The 22,653-nt window shown below is 53.0% G+C and overlaps 1 protein-coding gene across 2 annotated transcripts in view; it reads right to left on the bottom strand.

The window, feature by feature from the left end:
• Positions 1–18,163, bottom strand: part of Cacna1i (calcium voltage-gated channel subunit alpha1 I) — a 111,555-nt gene extending 93,392 nt beyond the window's left edge. Inside the window, exons 1-2 of one of the 2 annotated variants that reach the window (XM_087558818.1) lie at positions 17,616–18,163; positions 7,020–7,270 (exon numbers count right to left, since the gene is read on the bottom strand). In XM_087558818.1, the coding sequence (XP_087414944.1) occupies positions 7,020–7,249 (230 nt within the window). In that variant the 5' untranslated portion in view covers positions 7,250–7,270; positions 17,616–18,163. 2 annotated transcript variants of the gene reach the window in all.
• Positions 18,164–22,653: the final 4,490 nt, after the last annotated feature.

Raw genomic sequence — 22,653 nt, 5'->3', positions numbered from 1 at the left:
CTCTAGACCCCGGAACACACTCTAGGATCTGCCACTTGTCACCAAGGTCCCCAAGCACCTTCTTCTGGTATGTCTCATAGTCCTCACTCCTAGAGCCACACAGTGACCAGCACCATGACCTGAGACACCTGGCACTCAGTGGCTGACCTTGGTCCCATGATTCCCATACTCCATGGATAGATAGATGCTCTGAGTCTCTCATGAGCAGCATAAGCCTCCTGGGCTATAACCACAGAAAAACCTGCCCCGCTCCTACCTAGAGATGGGCCAGCTCAGTCAGGGCAAATACCAGAACCTGCCCCTGGCCACTTTATCAGCCCCAGAAGACAGCTGCCTGGAGCCCCACAAACATGACAGCAGAGGAATGGAGGCCTGGCTCCCTTCCAGACCGACTGCTGCCTGTCCTGCCGTTCTGCAGCCAGGAAGAGACTAAATGGTCTCAGAGGGAGGGGGCTTATCCAAGGTTACCAAGTGGCTGGTGGCACCTGCCTGATCCCAAGTAGAGAAGAGGCCATGTTTACTCTCCTCAGTACTAGCTGTCACTGGCCCAGGAGCACACAGGAAGGGGAGGGGCTACAGCCTCAATGTCCAGCCAATGCCCAGCTGGCCACAGCCAGAAGGTTCCTGAGGATATACACCAAGAATCTGGGAACTCTGATCTACCATACTGCCCAGAACTGCCAAGCAAACTTCTGGCCCCCAGGCAGAGTGCAGAGAACTGGGTCCAGGCAGTTTTTTATCCAGAGTTCTGGATAAAGCTGGGGCAGGGGGGTAACAGAATGGCAGGTTCATGCCAGCTTTGCCACATGTTGGCTATGTAGCCTGACTGGATAAAAGAGACTCAACTTCTAGGAGCCTCACTGTCCTCATCTGTAAAATGGGGTTATGAAGACACCTGTCTCCAAGGATGGCTAGGATAGCTAAAGACAATGCTGCAGGTAGAACCCACCAGCCAGCCGATGGCATATGGATAGACACTGGAGGCCTGGCAGGAGCCATCTCTAATCCTCTGTCACGGCCCCATTACAGAGGTAAAAAAGTAGGTCTCCAGGATAGACGGTGACTGTGAGCAAATGCAATCACTTACCCCTAAGAGGGGCTTTGTAAGCCTACAGGGGGTAGAAAGGGGGGTACCCATATTAGTCATGGCTTGGGGAGGGAAGCAGGTGACAGATGCCATGGTCGGCTAATGTCTGCCCTGACATTGGCTTGGCCATGAGCTGCCAGACTCACACTGATTCGTGTTAATAACAGCGATCGAATCAGATTTTCCCTGGGAACAATGTCCTCTGAAGGTGTGAGGTTCCATCTACAGGATCTGTCACCTGCCATCTTACTGAATCTCCTTCGGGCAAAGTGTTCCCAGGGCTATGCATCCACGCGTGAGAGCCTGTTCACCCCAAGACTCCCAATATCAGCCCTGCCTGTTTGTGCCACTCCACTGCTAACATCCCCCTCACGTATGACTCTCGTCTTCAGCATGCCTGTGAAGGGGACACTATCCTCGGGGGAACACTGGCCATGTCTGTCCAGCAATGAGCCTGAGAACCAGTCCCAGGCTGTGTGACTCAGGTGGCCAGCGACTTCCACAAGCCACTCTTCTCTCCCCATGAGTCAAATGGCCCAATCTTTCTCCTGGCATCCCAAACCCAGAGGCCTTCCAGTTGCTGGCGAGTGGTCCAGGCCCAGGCCAGGCAGGGAGTGAGCTGACGCTTGGGTGAGCGGGATCCCCGCCTACGAGGGTCCCCACCACCTGGTGGCTCACTGTGAGTCAGGCAGTGACTCAGGCCCTGCTTGCTCTAAGCCGTGCAAGAAGCTGAGTCAGGAGCACCAAGTTCCAGAAAACCCTGGGCCAGGGCTCCAAGAACCAGGGATATGAACTCAGGATGGACTGCCAGGGGCAGAGCCCCATTGCCCTGCCCTGCCTGGGACTGGTCATGAGGAGGCAGCTCCCACTTGCCTGGCCTGATGTTGCAGGCCTTCACCCTATGGGTTCAATTTTTAGTGGGGAGGTGACCATCTGCAAAGATTACACAGGCAAAGGGTTGTCACGGTAGTCACGGTAACCAAGGGGACAGTCCAGCAGTCTATGCCCGAGATCAGGAATGACCAATCCTACAATACCCAACATAGTCCAGACCCTCAAACGCCAACAGCCTGAAAAGCCTGAAATCCAAGCAGGGCTCCATTAATGAGCAGAGTTAGATTAACCCTGTCGAGGGTTAGGTTAAACATCTCCCCACCGTGCTCTCCCACCCAGGAGAACTAAGTTCAGTACTACATATGCATTAAGGGCACCACTTTAATACTACCCTAATTTCCTCCCGCTGAGGAGGACTAGGTTAGACGCTGCCTGACACTGTTCCCACAGACTGTGGGAGGGAGACATTTCCGACCAGGAAAGCATATCGGATCTCAACACCCAATAGAAGTCAAGTCTCCAAGACAGGCTGTCTCTGAGCACTGGATGCCTACTCTGACGGCCCCAAGTCCCTGTGGCAGACTTCCCTGTTGATAACAGTAGTCTCCTGGCTCCCACCCACCCTGTCTACTAGGAAACTTCAGCCTCAGCTCTGTGACCACAGCCCAAAGTCCCAGGTCCCTGGACCCCAGACAGGCAACGTCCCTGCTACCCAGTTCACATATCTGGAACATAAATTTTTCAAAATTTGCACTATTGATGTGTCCAGCTCTCCTGTCACCTAGCCTCAAATCCTACCTGTAAACTCTTAGACCCAGTCACAGAGGCATCTAGACTCTCTGAGCATGGGATCCTGACCTCACTCTGCTTTGGCACCACCCAGCTGTGACCCCAACTGTGACCTGAAGTGTCACTGAGTGGGGTGGGGACTCAGTCCTCACCCACTCGGTCCCCACCCCAGTACAGGAACAGCAGCTGCTTCCACTAACAGCAGCAGACGGCCAGGGTGGAGGAAACTCCCCCAAGAAAGAGAATAAAGGAAAGGAGAGAGGGAGGGAGGGAGGAAGGGGAAGGATGGGTTGGGAAGGAGAGAGGATGGAAGGAAGGTGGAGGAGGTGGAGGGAAGATGGAGAAAGTGGGTGCTAGAGGAGAGGGAGATGGGGAGGTGGAGGCACAGAAGATGGAGGAGGAAGAAGAAAAGGGGGGAGCAAATGGGAGAAGGATGGAGGTGAGGAAAGGGCAGGGGACTGAAGAGGAAGCAAGAGGAGGGGAAAGAGGAGGTGGAGAAAGGGTAAAGGAGGGTGAAGAGGGGGATGGAGAGAAAAGAAAGGGAGAGGAGCAGGGAGGAAAGATGGAGGATAGAGTGTGGGAAGAGGAGGAATAGATCTTGGGGTGGAGGAAGAAACATAGGAAGGGAGAATGGAGACAGGAGGAGAAAGATGGAGGGAAGACGAAGAAAGGACGGGAAGGATGAAGGGGGAGGAGGGTAGAAGGAGTGGGATGCAGGAAAATGGAGGGAGGAGTGGGATGCAGGGGGGAGGCAGGAGGATGAATGAAGACAGCAGAGGGGAGAACAGAAGTGCAGCTGAACTGTGTCCTACCCTTCAGCTTCAATCTCTCTTTTTTTAACTTTATTTTTATTGTTTCTGCATGTGTGTACCATACATGTTCAGAGACCTGCCGAGGCCAGAAGAAGGAGTCAGATCCCTTGGGGCTTGTCTTACTCAGGGATTCTATCACTGTGACTAAACATCATGACCACAAGCAACTTGGGGAAGAAAGGGTTAATCTGACTTATAGCTCTTAGGTCCCACTCCATCCCTGAGGGAAGTCAAGATAGTCAAAAAAGAGCCAGGACACAGGAGCTGATGCAGAGGCCATGGAGGGGTGCTGCTTACCGCCTTGCTCCCCACAGCTTGTTCAGCCTGCTTTCTTATACATCTCAGGACCACCAGCCAAGGAGGACATCACCCCATGTGGGCTGGGCTCACTCACATCAGCCATTAATCAAGAAAATACCAGCCAGGCATAGTGGCTCACACCTTTAATCCCAGCACTCAGATGGGTCTCAGAGTCCAAGGCCAGCCTGCTCTACAGAATGAGTTTCAGGATAGACAGAGCTGCACATAGAAACCTTGTCTCCAAAGAAAAAAAAGGAAGGAAGGAAAGAAGGGGAAAGGAGAGGAGAAGAAGGAAAGAAAAAGGCCCCCACAGGCTTGTGTATTTTGGATGGAGGTATTTTCTCAGTCGAGTCCCCTCCTTCCCAAATATCAACTTGTGTAAAGTTGACAAAATCTAGCCAGGAAGAGCTGGATGTGGTTGTGAGCGGTCGTGGGTCTTCTGGAAGAGTACACACAGTTAACTACTGAGCCGTCTCTTCAGCCACCTTCACCCAGCTCCGCCACGGGCCCTCCCCTCCTCCTGAGCCAGCCCCAATGTGTCCTAGTCAAACTGGACTCTCTGAGCAGAGGAGACAGGGAGGGTGAAGTCAATGGGCAGAGTGGCTGGAGGGCCTATTTACCCAACAGGTCAGCAGTGTAGCTGCCCAGTCTAGTTAGGTGACAGCCTGAGTTCCAGTAGGCACTGTCCCACCGGGTAAGCATGGTTGGCCTGGAAGCATGCTGGAAGGAGACTTCTCTCACCTGCCCCTCCTCTCCAGATGAAGGCCCTGGGGATCAGAGAAAAGGGCTGACACAAAGTCACACACACTCAATGCACAGGACACTCACTGGTCCCTCCTTGGGACAACATTGCCAGGTCAGCCTAGTCAGCCCTACCAGAACCTACCAGAATCAGACTCCAAGCTGAGATGTTCCGCAGGCCAGAGCCATGGTGACCAGCCTACCAACAGAAGCCCAGAGAGGCCCAGTGACTTAATGGCATACAGCATCCAAAATGTTCTGACACCTGCCAAGATAACCCTCTAACCTTGTTCCACTGTCTCCCTGGTCCTCTAGCCTTCTCTTCCTTGACAGCTCAAATCCAGCCAGGCATGATGATTCACACTTTTGATCCCAGTACTCAGGAGGCAGAGGTAGGCAGATCTCTATGAGTTCAAGGCCAAGGCCAACCTGATCTACATAGTGAGTTCAAGGACAACCTGGGTTACATAGAGACCTTGTCTTAAAAAGAAAAAAAAAGGGGGGGGGGGAGGCTGGAGAGATGGCACGGTGGTTAAGAGCACTGACTGTTCTTCCAGAGGTCCTGAGTTCAATTCCCAGCAACCACATGGTGGCTCACAACCATCTGTAATGGCATCCAATGCCCTCTTCTGGTGTGTCTGAAGACAGCAACAGTGTGCTTATATACATAAAATAAATAAATTCCTTTTTGAGAAGGGAGGCAAGGAGGGAAGACCCATCAAACTCCTACAGTCACCTCTTTTTGACATGGACTCCATCTGCTCACAAGCTGCATGCCCTTGAGTTTCCTTCAACACTTGTTAAAATTGTTTGTGTGCATGGTGTCTGTTCCCCACTCCTTGGGGCTTCTCAGGAAAGGCCTGTCTCCCTCTGGATACCTAAAGAAAATAAAGTGTCATCGAATGAAATTACAGAGCAGAGTTGGGCACAGTGGTGCACAACTTTAATCCCAACCTTGGGAGGCAGAGGCAAGTGGATCTCTGTGAGTTCAAGGCTAGACCAGTCTACATAATAAATTCCAGAAAAGTAAGGGTTGTCTAAAGAGATCCAATCTCAAAAATCCCAAAGGGACAAGTGTGGTCAGAGACAAAGAAGAAAAAGGAATTCCAGGGTATGCCATACCCAAGATCCCTTGAGGTATCTGTCATGAGTGGAGACTCAGGTCCTCACTGTAACCAAGGTCATCCTCTGGGTCCACTCCCTCTAGTAAAACCCCCTCTGATTTCTAAGAGCTCAGAGGATACAGGATAATCATCACCTCGGGCCCTCAGCTAGGGTTAGCAGAAGGCCTAGGCTCCAGCTTGGCTCTTGTCAACTCCCAGACGTCCCTGATACTCGGTATGATCTCAGCCCTGCTACCTGATGGACCAGCTCCTACCTGCCCTGCGTGGGTCTTTGTCACAAGTCACAGAGCCACAGCTGTGATCCCTCTTAACTAGTCCGCAGCCACGAGCATCCCTGATACCCTCTCCCACGCCACAGCTCAGCCCTGGAGCCTGTGCTTGAGAATGTCGCTCCTAGACCACAAGATGGCTCTTTAGTGATCCCCCAGGCTCACTCTGCCCTCCTACTCCAGCCACACCCCTAGCTTCTCCCTCCCTAGGCCCCAGCTCCTGCTGTGCCCATTCTGAGCCCCGCTCCTCAATCTTTATGGAGGCCCCGTAGGATACTGCCCATCCAGACTCTACCATTATGGTCCTGCCAGTACCAGGAGGTAGAAGCAGAGGGGTCAGAAGTTCATGGTTGTCCTGCTACACAGCTAATCTTAACTACATGAGCTCTTGCCTCCAAAAAAGAACACAAAAATGCCCAGCTTTATGTGAGGCCACATGGAGGGCTGCCTGAGGAGACAACACTGAGGCTGTAATTTGAAGGATATGGCAGTGAATCTGGCCAGGAGAAGAAGGAAGGAAAGAACATTTTGGATAGAGGAAATGGTATATGGGAAGCCCAGAAGCATGGGCGAGCCCGGGGGATACAGAGTGTGGAGAAAGGGGCTCCAAGGGACCGGTGGGCTGGGTTCTGAACCCTGGGGGTAATAGGAACCTGTGAAGGACCTTGAATGTGTGTCCCAAAGTCGATGAACTGGAAACCCTATCCCCAGTTCAACAGTGATGAGAGCTGTGGCTTTTCAGAAGCAATCAGGGCTCAGGGATTCAGGGCCCTGTGTAGATTGTTGCTGAGGGACCTGGTTCTTTGCAGCAAATCAGATTGTGCAGCCATCAACAGCTTCCAGCAGCAAGACCCCAGGTCCAGTCTCAATCCTTGACACACCCCCAGATGGTTATCTGTGCCCACTCACAAAGGGCCAAGAAGCTCATTACAGACCTCCATTCTGCTGGCTAGAGGACCATGTTGGCAGGTCAGAGGCCAGGAAGCAACTCTACCCCTCCTGCCTTCCCCTGCCGCCACCAGCCCCTGGGCTGGGCACAAACACGCCGGCCTCTAAAGGATATGGGTTACAAACCATCTTGATGCACCAGTTCCGTGGGCTCGTGGTCTGGCGCAGGCAGAAGAAAGCAACAGGAGCCAGGTCTGGATGTGGGACGTCAGGGTTGGTTCCTTCCAATGGCTCCTCCAGGCCTGGAGGGGATGGAGGGGGACTCCGGGGCCCCGGCTGCTCAGTGATTCCCGGCTCAGGGGCCGGGGCTGCTGCAGATGAGGGCGGTAAGTTGCTGTCAGCCATGTCAGCGTGGAGCAGGGAGCCCTAGGGAGCAGAGGACACAGGGTGGGGATTGGCTTTGCACCCACTCCCCAGTCTACCTCCCCCGGGGTGGATGACACAGCTCAGAGAGCCTAGCTCCAGGTCCAAAAAGCCACCCCTCACTCTCACTGTAGTTACATGAGTTAGTGGAGAGAGACAGCACCTAAGTCAGTATCGCTCAGCCAGACGGTCATCCGGCAAGCTGAGTCACTATGCACTCCGGCAAATGACAACTACTAAAAAGAAATAAAATAAAATCTTAGAATGTAAATATGTCTTTCTTTCCGTAGTGCGAGCTTGAGTTCTGGTTGGGAGTGTGACACGTGGTAGAGAGTGTGCTTAGTATGTGCATAGGTCTGGGTGCAATTCCCAGTACTACCAATAATAATAATAATAATAATAATAATAATGATGATGATGACGACGACGACGACGACGACGACGACGACGACGACGACGACGACGACGACGACGACGACGACGAAGAAGAAGAAGAAGAAGAAGAAGAAGAAGAAGAAGAAGAAGAAGAAGAAGAAGAAGAAGAAGAAGAAAGTCTAGGCTGAATGTGGCTCAGGTAATAGGATGCTTGCCTAGCATACACAAGGTCCTAGGTTTGATCTCTAGCACCACATTAAGCAGGCACAGTGGCACACCTTCGTAGAGACATAGAGGTGGAAAGAACCAGAAGTTTAAGGGCATCCTCAACTACAAAGGTTGTTTGAATTCAACCTGGGCTAGAGAACCTGTCTCTAAAACATAAAATAAAATAAAATAAAATAAAATAAAATAAAATAAAATAAAACAATAAATTTAAAAGGGGTGACTGACCAGTTAGGAATGCATGCTGCTCTTGAAAGGACCCTAGTTCAGTTCCCAACACCTATATCAGGCAGTTCCCAACTGTCTGGAACTATGGCTTCAGGGGATCAGATGCCCCCTTCTGGACTCTTTAGGTAACTGCACTCTCATGCACAGATAAACACACACACACACACACACACACACACACACACACACATGATTTTAAAATAATTGAATAACTCTTTTTTAAATAACATATAAAAGACTGGAGCTATCTATCGAATCATCAAATGTGAAGTAATATTTTAGGAGAATGAGGGAATGTTACTGTGAACAAGCTCAAGGGCCAGGGCAATGTGTCATAGAGGAGAAGTTGGGTACTGTGGAATCGAACACTGAGAAACAAGGAGGAAATAGGAGAGGTTCCCTGAGGAAGTGACATTTGAGACCTCCAGTGAGCTCTTAGGCCAGGGACATCATGCTCGCACATGTACATACGTACACACATAAGGATGAGAACCCAGAGATCTACAGGACTAATCTCTTTGCTTTCCAGGTAGAGAAACTGAGGCCCAGGAGAGACACACAGCTAAGTAAGAGCAGAGCCCTTGCTCTGAAGTATCCTTGACCTGCCAATCACACACTGGCCCTGACTCCACTACAGGCCAGCTTTACTGAGAAGCACCCAGTTACCTCACAGAGGCTATTAAAAGGAAACTGAGGCCCAGAAAAAGGAGTGGCTTGTGTAGAACCAGAGGTTGATGAGAAGTCAGAACTCCAGTTCTGGCCCTCCAGATCCACTTAGACAAGTGCAGCTGACCCCGACCTGCCTAGCCTTCCTTCCATAACCTCACCCTTGAGACTGCACATTCCCGAAGGCGTATCCAAGCTTGACCGGCTGGGGTAGGAAAGCCTGCATTCCTCGCTGCTGCTGGCAGCTGCAGAGCCTAGCGACTGAACCACCCTGAGCTGATGGATCCAGACATTTCTCTGCTCCCACGGGCAACGGACAGGAGCCGATACTTCCTGCCGCTTCGCCCGGCTGGTCAGGGCCGCAGTGTTTTCTCCTGAGCTCCAAGTTTTGCTCCCAATTCCAGAAAAACAGCACAAGCCTTACATAAGCACCTTGGCTGGCCACGCATCAACCACCCAGGTAGAACAGCACCCTCCCTGGGGTGGCTCTAGGTCTCACCATCACTGAGCCAGCTCTGGAGCCCACCACTCCCTCAACCAGCAATCCCTCCAGCTGGATGGGACCTCCTGAGTCCCCAGGGGCAGCACTGCCTCTCCAGGCCTCAGCTTACACTATCCCCTCACTGGAGGGAGCATAGCCCCTTGGCCTCCATAACTCTGTTTGTCCTGATTGTTCTGAGCACCCATTGTGTGCGGGCTCCACGGCTATGCTGGTAAATTTCCATGAACCCTAAATCAGCCCATACAACAGTGTAAGAAAAAGCAGACAGTCAACTCAGTTCCCTCTCTGACGACCCCAGTCACCCTCCAAATGTAGCGTAAGACTTTTTGTTTCTTATATCTCTGCGATTTGATGTCTGTCTCCCCAGCCTGCAACAAGCCTGTAACTGAGAGCACAGACTGGCCCGTTACATTTACTGCTGTAACCCCAGCCCCTGGAACAGCGAGTGCCTGGAACATACTAGATGCTCAATAAATATTTGTTGGATACATAAATAAAAAGCATTGTAAAGCAAATAAACAAGGGGGATAATGTGTGCGAGGCGTAATAAATCACTTCTTCTCTAAAGGAAGGGCCATTTAAGAGAAACACGATGAGAATCAAAAGGCACTGGCAGCAATGTTCTGGGGAAGGGACACTCCAGGCAAGAGGAATGGCAGGTGCAAAGGCCAGGAGACTGGAAGTGGCTGGGTGCATCTAAGGAACAGAGAAAAAGAATGAGGCCAGTGTGGCTAATGGAGCAGAGAAGGGAGTGAAACTGGAGAGCCCCTGAAGGAAGACTCCAAGTGTAACAGAAGTCACTGGAGGGTTTGAGGCTGGGAACTGGTGCGCCCTGAGCCGGATGTTACGCCCTCTACAGGCAAGCGTTATTCAGGAAAGTGAGCTGTGGCACAGAGTGAGCAAAGGGAGCTGGAGAAATTGCCCTAGGTGGACACAAGGGAAGGCTCTGGGTCTGGCATCCCCATGGCAGCCTCTCCCCATCCCGGAAGCCCTCCGTGCAGCCACACAGAGGGGCGAGCTGCTGGGCTTAAAGGTGGTACACAGCAGCTACAGCAGCTACATCCTCTCTTGACCCCAGTGGTATCCACCTACTGCCTGGTCCTCTGGCCCCTGTTTAGCCACACTAAGCTGCCATCCTCCATCCTCATCCCCCTGCTAGACGTCTCAGTCCAGCCAACTTCTGGCCTGCTCCCCACACTCACTCACCCAGCCTACATCCTCGACTTGATCTCCAGCACCCATCCTTTAGCCTCTGACCTGCCTCCCGGCACCCGCCGCCCATCCTCCACCTTTTGACTTGATGTCAGGGGTTCATCCAGCCTCCATTTCTTTTACTTGGTCCTCAACGCCCACACAGCCTCCAACCACTCTCTAACCTGCTCCCCAGTGACTGCCAAGCCTCCACTCTCTGGCCCACCCTCCATTCCTAAAGCTCCCATATCTGGCTCAAAAATCCCCCCTCCTTCATGACTGTGGCCTGACTCCTTTCTCCAGCTGCCTATGCGCTGTAGCTAGAAGCCCCCAAGGAACTGACACCTGAGACACACTCCACCCAAGACAGCAGTAGATTCAGAGTTCCTCCACCCCCGCGGAGCATCTCCCTTTCGACTCTCTACGGTTTGATGCTGACCCTCTTTCCCCCCACTGTCCTTCCAAGTGGTGGTGCGGTAAGCCAGGAGGAGAGAATAGCAAAGGCCCACTGTGCTGGAACTCCATTCCCATTGCTGGTCCCACTGGTCCCTTGGAGCCTCAGCTTCTCTCTACATAGCTCAGCCTTCCTCCTGCCTCCTACAGCAAACCCCTGTGAAGAAGCAATGTGCTGCAGATGGAAGGCTCAGTGGAACCCATGGGGGGGAAGTGTCTGAACATGCATGTGCCCATGTGTACCATGTGTAGGGGGTGCTACCCCAGCCCTCCCTCTACCATTACCATTACCACTACCATCAACATTGTCATCACGATCACCACCCACACCATCACCACCTCCACTATCACCACCAATTTCACCACCTTTATCACCACCACCACCATCATCGTCATCATCACCACCGCCACCACCATTCTCACATCACCATTACCACATCAGCAGCAGCACCATTATCACCACCATCACCATCATCAATACCACCTCCAAACCACTGTCACCATCCTCACCATCAGGCAATGATCAAAGAGCCCTGTGCCGGTCCCACAGTTCATGAATATGTTCCTTCTTGGAGGAAGAGATTAGGACCCAAGGGAGTGCAGCCGTGCCCAATGTCACCCAGCTGACACAGGGCAGCGGCGGAAGAGATGAGTCCCAGCTCAAGTCTACCCTCGTCCAAACACCAGATTATTGCAGCAACAGCTCAGCGGGTGCCCTGAAAACAGGTTTCCCCTCCAGGCAGATGCAAGTGGCAGTAGATAGAGCTGCTGGTCCAGACAAGACCCTCAGGCTCCCAAAGCAGAAGGAAGCCTGCCTTTCAGAGTATCCCAGCTAGCACCAAGAGTTCTCCAGCCCTAGTAGATACCTGGGGCCGGACCAGACCAGCCGTATTGGGGGAAGGGACATTTTTATAGGATCAAGTAATCTATTTGTTCTTCAGTCAACAGCCACAAAGCAGACGATGTCACTGCTCCAACACGCAATAAAAAAAAAACATTCAGGGAATAAGATGCGAGTTCGGGAATCTCAGAATCATGGGGTCTTGCTTTCATTAGAACCAGAGAGGCCCACAGTATGGTAATGGCACCCTTCACTGTGTCCAAGTGCCAGGTCTGACCCCAGCCCACCTTGGCACAGGACAGCCCAGGGGTGCTTGCTACCTGCCTGTGAAATGAGAAGATCGCTCTGAGGTAGAGCTGCTACTGGGGTGAGCTGGGGTAACCCCACCAGGCACAGCGCTCATGCACAGTGAGACCCAAGGCAGCATGGTCCACAGAGGCAGCAGCCACAGATTTCTACAGTCCCGGGAGTCTGGGGCCCTAGAAATAGTGCGTAATTTCATAGGTTTTCATGGTCTTCACAGAGGGACACTCTGGAAACCAACAGAACTTAGAATGTCCCAAGCCACCTACACACACACACACACACACACACACACACACACACACACACAGAGAGAGAGAGCACAGGCACACACGCTCATTATTACACTTAAGACATACTCCCCTATGGACACACAATGACCATTGGCACAGACACTCACACGTATAACATACAGTTACACACAGAACTATACAATATACAAATACACAATAGTATATATACAACATACACACATATCTTCACACACAACCACAGACATGGATAACATGTAGCACGGAGATGCATGCAAACATCCCCTAAAATGCAGATAAATCTCATAATCACGCATGTACTTAAGATACAAACACATTAATTGTGTATACCACAGACACACACAACATATACATAGAGTCATAGACATACAGACCATACAATCACGCAGACTGATATACCACACACTCACAGACACATGCTGACATACACACACACAGAAATCACACGCACCCTAGATGTGGTGGCACGTGTCTTTAATTCCAGCACTTGGGAAGCAGAGGCAAGCAGAGCTCTTAGTTCGAGGCCAAGCTGGGCTACAGAGAAAGCTCTAGTATAGCCAGGGGTACGTGGAGAAACCCTGTCTCAAAAAAAGGGGGTGAGGAAGCAGAAGAAAGAAAGAAATCACAGGCACATGCATACATGTTTAGGACTTCGCACAACTACACAGCCCTCGTGCATACAAACTAGGGCAAAGCTCGATTTGGGGGCCACTGAGAAGTCTACTGAGGCTTTGGGAAGACTGCCTCCCAGAATCTTGCAAGCATCATCTCAGAGCCCCTAGAATCCTGTCTGCTCCCTTCTTCTGCATGACAGCCCTGCTGACGCATGATGACAGCCCGCCCACCCCCGGGCCTCATCTGCCCCAGGCCTCTCATCACCAGCTCCCTCAACCATTCCTCAAATGACAATTTCCAAATCATCCATCTCCCAGAACTCCCTCTTGGTCTTCCATGAGCCTACCCAACATCCTCTGCAGGGACAGGGCTAGAATCACAGTGAGGTAGCAGGTCACCTTTCTGCTGCTGCAGGCGAGGCCTCTCTCAATGCAGACTGGAGCTCCAGAGCCCAGACACAATCCAGACCTAAGCACCTATGCTTCATGTGGTCCCCTCAGGTCTTCTGAGTTGCTGTGTAGTTGCTCAGATGGGTAAGGCTTACCTTTGGCCTCCAATTGCATGAACTCACACCAAAGTTGCTCTGGTCTGGCTAGCTGAGCCAGTCATCCTAACTCCTCCATCACTAAAATCGACAGCTAGTCTTCCCAGCTTTGCGGCACACTCAAGAGAATTAGCTCGACCACCCGTCCCGGTGTGACATCTAACAAGTGTCCCAGCCAACACTGTTTGTGGGCACTTATGGCATGCCAGGCACCCCAATCACAATCCAGAGAAGTAAGTGTATTTGTTCTCTCTACGGTGAGGAAACTGAGGCATGGAAGGAGGAAGGGGTTTCTCTCAAGGTCAGAAAACACTTAGTGGAGGATATGGGAGGCCCAACTTCAGATTAAGAGTTAGCCTGTTGGCCAGGTCCCCCTGTCCCTAGACCTGACTCCAGACATCATCATATTTGTTTGCAGTGATCCTTGACCCTGAGCTGAGTATGCACAAGTGAAGTTAGGCCTGAATCTCCACAGGGCATTTGAACATCTCCCAGCAGATGCCTTTGCTGGTAGCTTCACTCACTCTTGCAGTAATTAGGGCTTAAGGGTCTCACTTCAACTAACAACTGGGGGGCAGGTGGTCGCTGATGGGAGTGAGGTGGATCCCTCGAAAAAGAACACCAGCCCAGGAGCCCAGGCGGAGCCCAGCACCCTTCCCACCACCCTTTTCATTTCCACCTGTGAAAAACGCGGAGGATGCTGCCGCTCTCCCTCTCAAAGCAGATAACAAATGGAGAGAGATTTGGAAAGTACTTTAATGAAAGGAAAACAGCTTCCCCCTCCAAGGCCCCATGCTAGGTACCTCAGAGATACTTCTAAGTCTCGCAAAAAAAATCCTTTAAGGTGGAAGCGTTATCCCAATTACAACAAGCTGAGCTCCACACGCTGAGTGGCCTGGCCCTCCCCGCCCCCAATCAAGGACCTGCTTATTCCTTTCCAGGCTGGGATAAAAGCTCGGAGGGAGAGAAGCTAAGGCCTTACCCCAGCCCTTGCTGCTCAGTAGGTCAGGGTGCACAGCAGGGAGGTAGGACAAGAGCCCGATGTCCATCTCAGGATGCACCATTAGCCAAGGCCAGCAGAAGGGGACAGCTGGCCCAGGGAGAACCCTGGACATAAAGGTCTCTTCTCATCCCAACCCTGAAGAGACACTGGCTCCAAGGCCCCTCTGCTCTCAAGTACGCACTTCTCCCTCTCTTCTGTTCAAGAACCCCAAGCTGCCAGCACATGCTTAGGGATATCCAATGACCATGTGTCCAGCACCCCCATGAGTCATCCAGAGCCTGATTCTCACTCCCAGAGAACAGGAGGATATGGAGATTTGCAGCTATGTCTCCATAATGACCTCAGCAGGGAAACCAGACCCTCCCTCAAGGCATGGAAGTCCCATTTAGCCTGTTCCCTTCTCTCACCACTGGGTTCTAGAGACCAGAATGAGGCCTGGCACTCAGTAGGTGCTTTACTAAATCAGAAATCCAGGTTTATTTTCTTCTCTTCTCCAGCCCACAGCTTAGAATGAGGAAGAGTTGCCCGGCATCTCTCAGATTTCAGGACCCAGAGGCTTGCAGACCAGGGATTCCCAGATGTTCACAGAGGAGCATGTACCCACCCACACATCTGTGTAGTCAACAGCCCCAGCCCAGACCCAACACTCCAGAGAACACCAGGGTGAACAGAGGGTACTACACAAGGGACACTCTGGGAACATGTGGGTAGAAAATATTCTCCAGAAAGGAGAGAGGGAGGAGGGGGGAGAAGGGATGGAGGAGCCAAAACTAAGGGTGGAAAATGGGTTTTGATCTTCTCTCCTCTAGACCTTCACCCCCAACCCAGCATCCACTCTTCGGAGGCCGTTTTGAAGCACCCTAAAAGCAGTGCCAGAGTCGGAGAACAAGACAAGGATGAGAGACAGAAACCATGCTAGTCTTTCTCATAGCCTCGCCTCGGAAAGAGAGCTCTAATCTGTTGGGGGTGGGAGCCAGCCTCTGCAGCCTTTCATGGCCCAGAGTCTGTCCTGGGAGCTGCACTTGGGGTATGGGATAAACAGTGAGGACAAAGAGGGAGATGTGACCAGACTGTGTGTTCTAGACAGGTCTCTGAGTTCAGAAGGGCTTAGAGGCTTCAGGGTGCTTAGTACAGTAGCTGCTCCCCAGGATGGGTGAGTGACAGGCAAGTCCCCTATGGTGGAGGGCCTACTAGGGTGAAGGAGTGAGCGGGAGGTTCCTACAGCAAAACCCCACCCACTTGCCCAAGGTCAAGGGGAGTCAACCTGCAGGGATGGAGACTTCCCGGCGCCCTCTGGCGGGCTTAGAAGATACCCTCTCTGGCCCAGTCTTGCAGAAGCTACTGATTTCAAGAGTGAAGTGAAGGAGCCAGGCAAGGAGGTTAGAACTCAGGTAAGAAGAGTGGAGTCAGTCGAGGATAAGAGGGGCTGCAGACAGGCTTTCAGCCCCTCCCCCAAGCTGTTCTAGCTGCCGGAGGAGCCTCCTGCTCCCAGGCACTACTCTGAGCAGCCATAGTGATTCACTCAGGCCTTCGAGGGTATGAAAGGTTCTCCAGTTTGGTGCCAGGCCAGTGCAGTGTCCCCAGAATATTCTCTTCATGTCTTTTGATCTACCTCTGAACTGCTGCCTCAATCTTGGTTCTAGCTCATGTCTCCCTCTCCCGTCCTGAAACCTCGCCCACTGATACCCCTTGCCTGGGATTGGACTTGGAACCCAAACAGAAAGTTTGTCCTGAGGGGTGGATAAGAGTTTTGAATGAGTCCTTGAAGCTGAGTCCGGGTGTTGATTCATGAAGTGACTCCAGCTTTGTGCGTGAGGACCAAAAGACAAGACAGGCCTGAACCCCTTCAGCAAACCTTTTCCCCATGGCCCCCAGACCCACACCCTTGTGTATGACATTTGAGTCTCCAGACAATGATCGAATCTGCAGAGATAAATCTCCCACACAATGAGGAAAGGACTAATAGACTGCTCAGGCCAGCCTGAGCCCTCCAGTCTAGGACACCAGTCACATGCGAAGCAGACCCTGTCATACCACGCAGACACAGAGAGGCTTGAGCGCTCTCTCTCTCTCTCTCTCTCTCTCTCTCTCTCTCTCTCTCTCTGCCTCTCTCCCTTTTTATGACACACACACACACTCACACACACACAAACGCACTCACACCTACACACACACACACACACACACACACACACACACACACACACACACAGCTCAAAACCCAGACTCCAAAGGCCAGAGTACATTCAAGGGTCTCTCCTTGGACCCCAATCTCATCAGAAGCCTAAGATCTGAGGGAGAAAAGACACAGAACAGGGACTGACGGCTGTCTCTGATGGACCTATTCTGAGCCCCCTCCCCCAGGCATTATGACCTCCCAGAAAAGAGACCTACCCACCCCCCTGCCAAGCCCTCTTGACCCTTCACTCCACGCACACCATCCAACAGACAATTAAATCCCAATCACCACAAACACTCATTATATAACCATCTCCCTGGCAGCTAAAGACTCCTCTTGGCCCCTTGGACTGCCCGCTCCAACCCGACCTGGCTTCAAGCAGTGCGACCTGGGTGGGCGCATAGGGTTACTGGCCAAGGAAGGGCCCTCCAACACCCGGCCTGGAGGAAAGTTAAACCCTGCCTGGGGTTCTCTCACTCAATCCCGTGGTTCTCCCTCTCTAGCTAACACTCCCAGCTCAGCCTTGCCGGACACTGGCACCAGCTCTGATCCAGCTGGTCGCAGAGCCGCAGCAGAGGGACAGCAGGACGGACAGACAAACGGCCCGTGCCCCCGCCAGCAACCTGACTTGTTGAATAAATTTCTGCAGCGCTGGTTGAGCCGGCTTTGGGCTTCGGTATTGGCACCAAGAGAACTTTCGTGGCCTTGGAGAGGGGCCCCGGTCAAAGTTCCCCGTCCTTCGTCCCAACGCAGGGCCCCCACCCCACCCCCAAGCAAGAGATGTGGCGCCCACCTGATGGGCACGCGCGGGCGGGTGAGGGGGATCAGTCCCCAGAAATAATAAATAAATAAATAAACAGAAATGCCTCTGTAAAGAAAGCCCGACGCGCCAAGCAGCCGAGCGAGGGACTGATCCTCTCCTTCCCCATCCGCCGCCACTACCTCGCCTACCTTGGCATGGACGTGGCCGGGCAGCGGGGTCGTCCCGGGCAGAGACGCGGGGTTGACGCGTGTCCCCGAAGCCGGCGTGGAGAGGGACCCCGCGCCCCGCCGGCCCCACGCCTCGGATTCCGGGATCAGCTGCGCCCCCGGGGCGAGGGGGACGGCGCATGCAGGGCGGCGGGCCCGGGGGCGCGGGCCATGGCGGGCGGGTCGCCGCGGCTCGAGGCGGGTGGCGCGGACGAGCGGCGGACCGCGCGGAGTTGGAGCGCGCGGCGGGCGGCGGGCGGCGGGCAGCGGGCGCGCGGCGCTCCGGGCCGGGGGCGGGGGCGCGGGGCCGCGGCGGGGCAGGTGCGGGGCGGCAGGTGCGGCGGGGCGCGGGGTCGGGCCGCCCGGGTCCCCGGCTTCGGCGCCACTGGCGCCCCCGGCCCGGACTCGAGGCGCAAAGGAGCTGCGCGCGACGGGGGCTGCGGAGGAGCCGGAGCGCCAGGCGGTGCGGGGACGTGCGGCGGCGGCGAGACCGAGCCGCGCCGCGTGCGAGGAAAAGCCGTCCTTATACTGACACCAAATGTCTTCGGGGAAAGCTGCAGGCTCAGGGCGCTGGAGGGGGAGGCGTGCGGGCGACAGACTGAGTGACGGTGGCGCGACTGAGTCCCCTCCGGAGGGGCGGGAGCCCCCGGGAGTGCAGCCACCTCCTGACAATTTATGGTCGCACCACTGGGGAGGGTCCTGACCCTTTTGGCACTGGGCTTCGTCGTCATGCGTTAAAAACGGGAGACCTTTTGAATGAGCAGCCCAGGTACAGAATGCTTGTTGGTCTTGTTTCACTTCGGATTCTCACTGGGCTTCCTGTTGGGCGGCTTGCTCTGCCGCCCAGTGAGGGGGTCACCAGTATAATGGTGGACCGGGTCTCCGAAGGTCGTTCAGAAACCCAGGTTCCCACCAAGCTTCCCATTCTGGTCGCACTTCTTCCTGCCCTTCAAGATGGACTCAAAGACCACCAACAGGGGGTGTTGCATGTCTGTAATCCCAGAAGAGGCAGGCGGATCTCTGAATTCGAGATCATCCTTGGTCCATAAAGCCAGTTCCAGGCCTATATAATGAGAACCCAATCTCAAAAAAGAAAAAAGAAAAACCCTACCTCCTTTTAGAAGGCTTCTGAGTGACCTACGCGCCCCCCCCTCTCTCTCTCGAGGTGGGCAGATGCCCATCTTGGCCCGACTGCAAGTCAGTTTTCAGCCTCACCCCTGGGCAACTTGGGCACCCACCTCCCTTGCTTTCTGCAGTACCAACTTCCCAGTCCCAACCCTCTTACCACCTCTCATGGGTTATGGACTCCAGGAAGGAGTGTGCAGGAGTATGAGCCCTTTTCATTGGTTCGTGTGGGTATAGGCAGATGAAAAGCATCAAAATCCTGCCAGATGCCAGTCAGATGCTTGTCTCCCCTGTGATCCTGTGACAGGGCACCTCATTTTGCTGTCAACGGCACCCACTGTCTGTCTTAGCTTCCTAATGCTAGGATGATGGACTGAAGTGCTGACCAACAGCAACACGGGGAGTAAAGGGTTTATTCAGCTTTAAAACACCCATCATGGCGGTAAGAACTGAAGCAGAGGCCACCCGAGGAGTGCTGCTGACTGGCTTGTTCCTGCTTGGCTTGCTTTCTTATACAACCCAGGGCCACCTATCCAGGGGTGGCACCACAAGTGGGTTACCATTAATCAAGAAAATAGCCCACAGCTGTGTCCGCAGGCCAATCTAAGGAAGCAATTCCCCCAACTGAGCTCCCCTCTTTCTAGGTAACTCTAGTTTGTGTCAAGTTGACAAAAAAAAAAAAAAAACCTGGGGGCTAGAGAGATGGCTCATCGGTTAAGAGCACTGGCTGCTCTTCCAGAGGTTCTGAGTTCAATTCCCAGCAACCACATGGTGGCTCACAACCATCTGTAAAGAGTTCTGATGCCCTCTTCTGGTGTGTCTGAAGAGGGTGACAACGAACTCGCATATAAATAATAAAACCTTTAAAAAAAAAAGTTGACAAAAACTAGCCAGCTCCTCGCCATCATCACCCCTTGCAAGATGGGACACCCTGCCCAACCCTTCCAACTTCCATGGAGAGGGGTCTCCAGGAAAAGTACAGCAGCTGCCCCAGAGACTGGTTGTTGTGGCAGAAGTGTCCAGACTGTGGAGGTGAGACAACTTTTTATAAAGACTCCCAGGGACTGTCTGGTAAGTGCACACAAAACTAGGAGGCCTCCTGTAGTGTGAACTGAGGCCCCAGGTTGGACAGGCGGGCTTCAGATCACAGTGGAATCCAAGGACGGCTCATCAGAGGTGAGACACATGAACTGGGCCACAGAAACTATGCAGGACTGAATCAGAGATGGGTGGGGCAAGGGAAAGGGCAGATACTGAGGCAGGAGTAGGGCAGGTATGCCCAACCCTGGCCAGCAGGATGCACAGCTAAAAAGAACAGGGCATGGAGAAAGACAGACTCCAGGGTGGGAAGAACATCCCAGCCATTCTCTCATCACCACACTGGCTACTCCTGAGGCTCTGCAGGACTTCCTGAGAACCTACCAGGGGATAAGCTCAGAGATCTAGGCCCTCAGGACAGTCCCTTGAAGGGCTGGATACCCAGCCCTAAAATGCATTCCCTAGGGTAACACCTCACTTTCTTCCAGGCAACTCCTTTGTTTCCCTGGGCATCTTTGATCTTCAATCCACCCAGCCCATCCTATTCCACCCCCTCAGGACAGTAACTGAGCAGGAGAGTAATAGAGTATTCAAATAAAGGCCAGGAAGGAAGGAGAGAGAGGAGCCATCAACGGCTGCAAGCTGGGTGTGCAACTCCCGTCTCTGCGTCTCTGCAAGAATCAAGGCTGGGGCGGTCCCTCTCAGAGGCCTCGCTGGCTGCGGGCGGGAGCTTCATTTATTCATTACAGCTATTTATATTGTGCCTGGTATTTGCAGAAGGCTGCATCAGCCGCACACACTCATTAGGCTCTACCATGCCCTGGGAACTGAGTCTGCCAAGTCCTGCCAGGAGGTGGGTGAGGTAGATGGAGACCTGGAGTCCCCAACACACCCACCTGACAGCCAGCAGGCTCCTCATTGCTTCTGCACAAGCTGGCTCCCAGGGACAAAGCCCAACTTTCTCAGTACTCTGAGAAAGTGCCACTGGACTGAGCACACACACACACACACACACACACACACACACACACACACAGACACACACGTCACCCTGTTTGAGAACTTTCTCACAACTTCACAACTATAGGAACCAGAGAGGCAGGACCATCTATAACTGGGGCTGGAAGAAGCCAGGGCAGAGTTCTGACCCTAGAATCTAAAGTTAGGATCTTTCTGGACTTAAAGGCATGGAGACACATATTTCAATATCCTCACTATCACTCTGATTTGTCTGGCTCTGATGGGAGCCCCTGGAAGGACTCACCCTTTTAAGCCTTTCAGAAGTCTTATACAACCCTTGCTCTGTCTTACAGGTCAGATGGCACAGAAAGGCGAGGTGTCCTTTTTGAGGTCATGTTTGGGACGCAAATTTGGAGCATCTGTGTTCTCTTTCTTTCTTTCTTTCTTTCTTTCTTTTTTTTTTTTCCGGAGCTGGGGACCAAACCCAGGGCCTTGCGCTTCCTAGGCAAGCGCTCTACCACTGAGCTAAATCCCCAACCCCGCATCTGTGTTCTTAACTAGAATTCTGAATTTAAAGTCCTCAAAAAAGCAGCAAGATGTCCCAGCAGGTGAAGGCACTTGCTGCCAATTCTGACAACCTAGGTTCGATTCCCAGGCCCCATAGAGCAGAAGGCAGGACCAACGCCCGCAAGTTCCTCTGACCTCCACTCACATACTGTGGCACACAATAAATTTATTGTGACATACAATAAATAGACAAATAAAGATGTAACAGAGCTTTTTAAAACTCAAAAACTCCCACAACTGGGGTTGGGGATTTGGCTCAGTGGTAGAGCGCTTGCCTAGGAAGCGCAAGGTCCTGGGTTCGGTCCCCAGCCCCCCCCCGGGGGGGGGGGCGGAACAAAAAAAACAACAACAACAACAAAAAAAAAACAAAACAAAACTCCCACAACCAAGGTTTCCAAGACTCCAAACCAAGAGTGACTTTGACAGCCAAAGAAGGGAGGCAGCTGGCCCAAGGGGTACGGATGTGAGGACAGACTGGCCTCGCCAGTTCTGCTCAGTCCCCGTGCCCCCAGTTATCCTTCAAGTAGAGATACAGCCTGACACAGAAAAGCAAGATCCAGACAGGAGCTCTGGGGCCCACTAGCAAGTCCCTGGGAGCTGCTCATCGCAGGAGGAACACACAGGAAGAAATTCACAATGGAAACTGATCTTCAGTCTTCCCAAAGCCCCTACTGGGCTCTGGACCTGAGCCAGGGTGGAGGGCACTGCAGAGGGAAAAGCCTGGAAATGCTGACTACAGGAAACAAAAAGGAGATTTGGAGCAAGATGCTGAGGGAGGGAGGGAGGGAGGGAGGGAAGGAGGGAGGGAGGGAGGGAAGCACTGGCTTCCCTTATGGGATGGGCAGGTTGAACTGACATCTCATGGAGCCCACAGGGGCCCCTGGGGCCTAAAATCCAGCATAGGGTACAGGGAGGGAAGAGACTTTAAGATGGAGAAGGCAATGTCATAGGGAGGGGTGTGCCCAAAAAGAACCCCAAAGGGGCCCAGGACTTTTAAGCTCCAGATGAGAGACTTGTAACTATTTATGTAACTACAGTATTGTCCCATCCCACAAAGTCTCAAAAAGATCATGGAGGTATGCAAGGGTCAGTCTAGTGGGGCTTTCCCCAAGTCCCCTCTAAGCCGGTATGACCAAGATCAGCTCTAGGTGAGCCAGCCAGTGCACCCCACCCCTAAATGGACCAGCCAGAAGATTCAAAGATTTGGAGCCAGGGCCCAGAGAGGGTGAGGTGCAGCTGGCTCACCCCCCTAAGGAACAAGCAGTACCCCTCTCCTCTGGCCGGTGCCCACTTGCTTCATTAGTCCACTTAACCCACCACAGCCCAAGGT

Source organism: Rattus norvegicus, chromosome 7 (assembly GCF_021556685.1).
Source record: "Rattus norvegicus strain SHRSP/BbbUtx chromosome 7, alternate assembly SHRSP_T2T, whole genome shotgun sequence".
Classification (NCBI taxonomy): Eukaryota; Metazoa; Chordata; class Mammalia; order Rodentia; family Muridae; genus Rattus; species Rattus norvegicus.
Note: the sequence above shows the minus strand (reverse complement) of the source record. Positions and strands in the feature narration are given on the sequence as shown.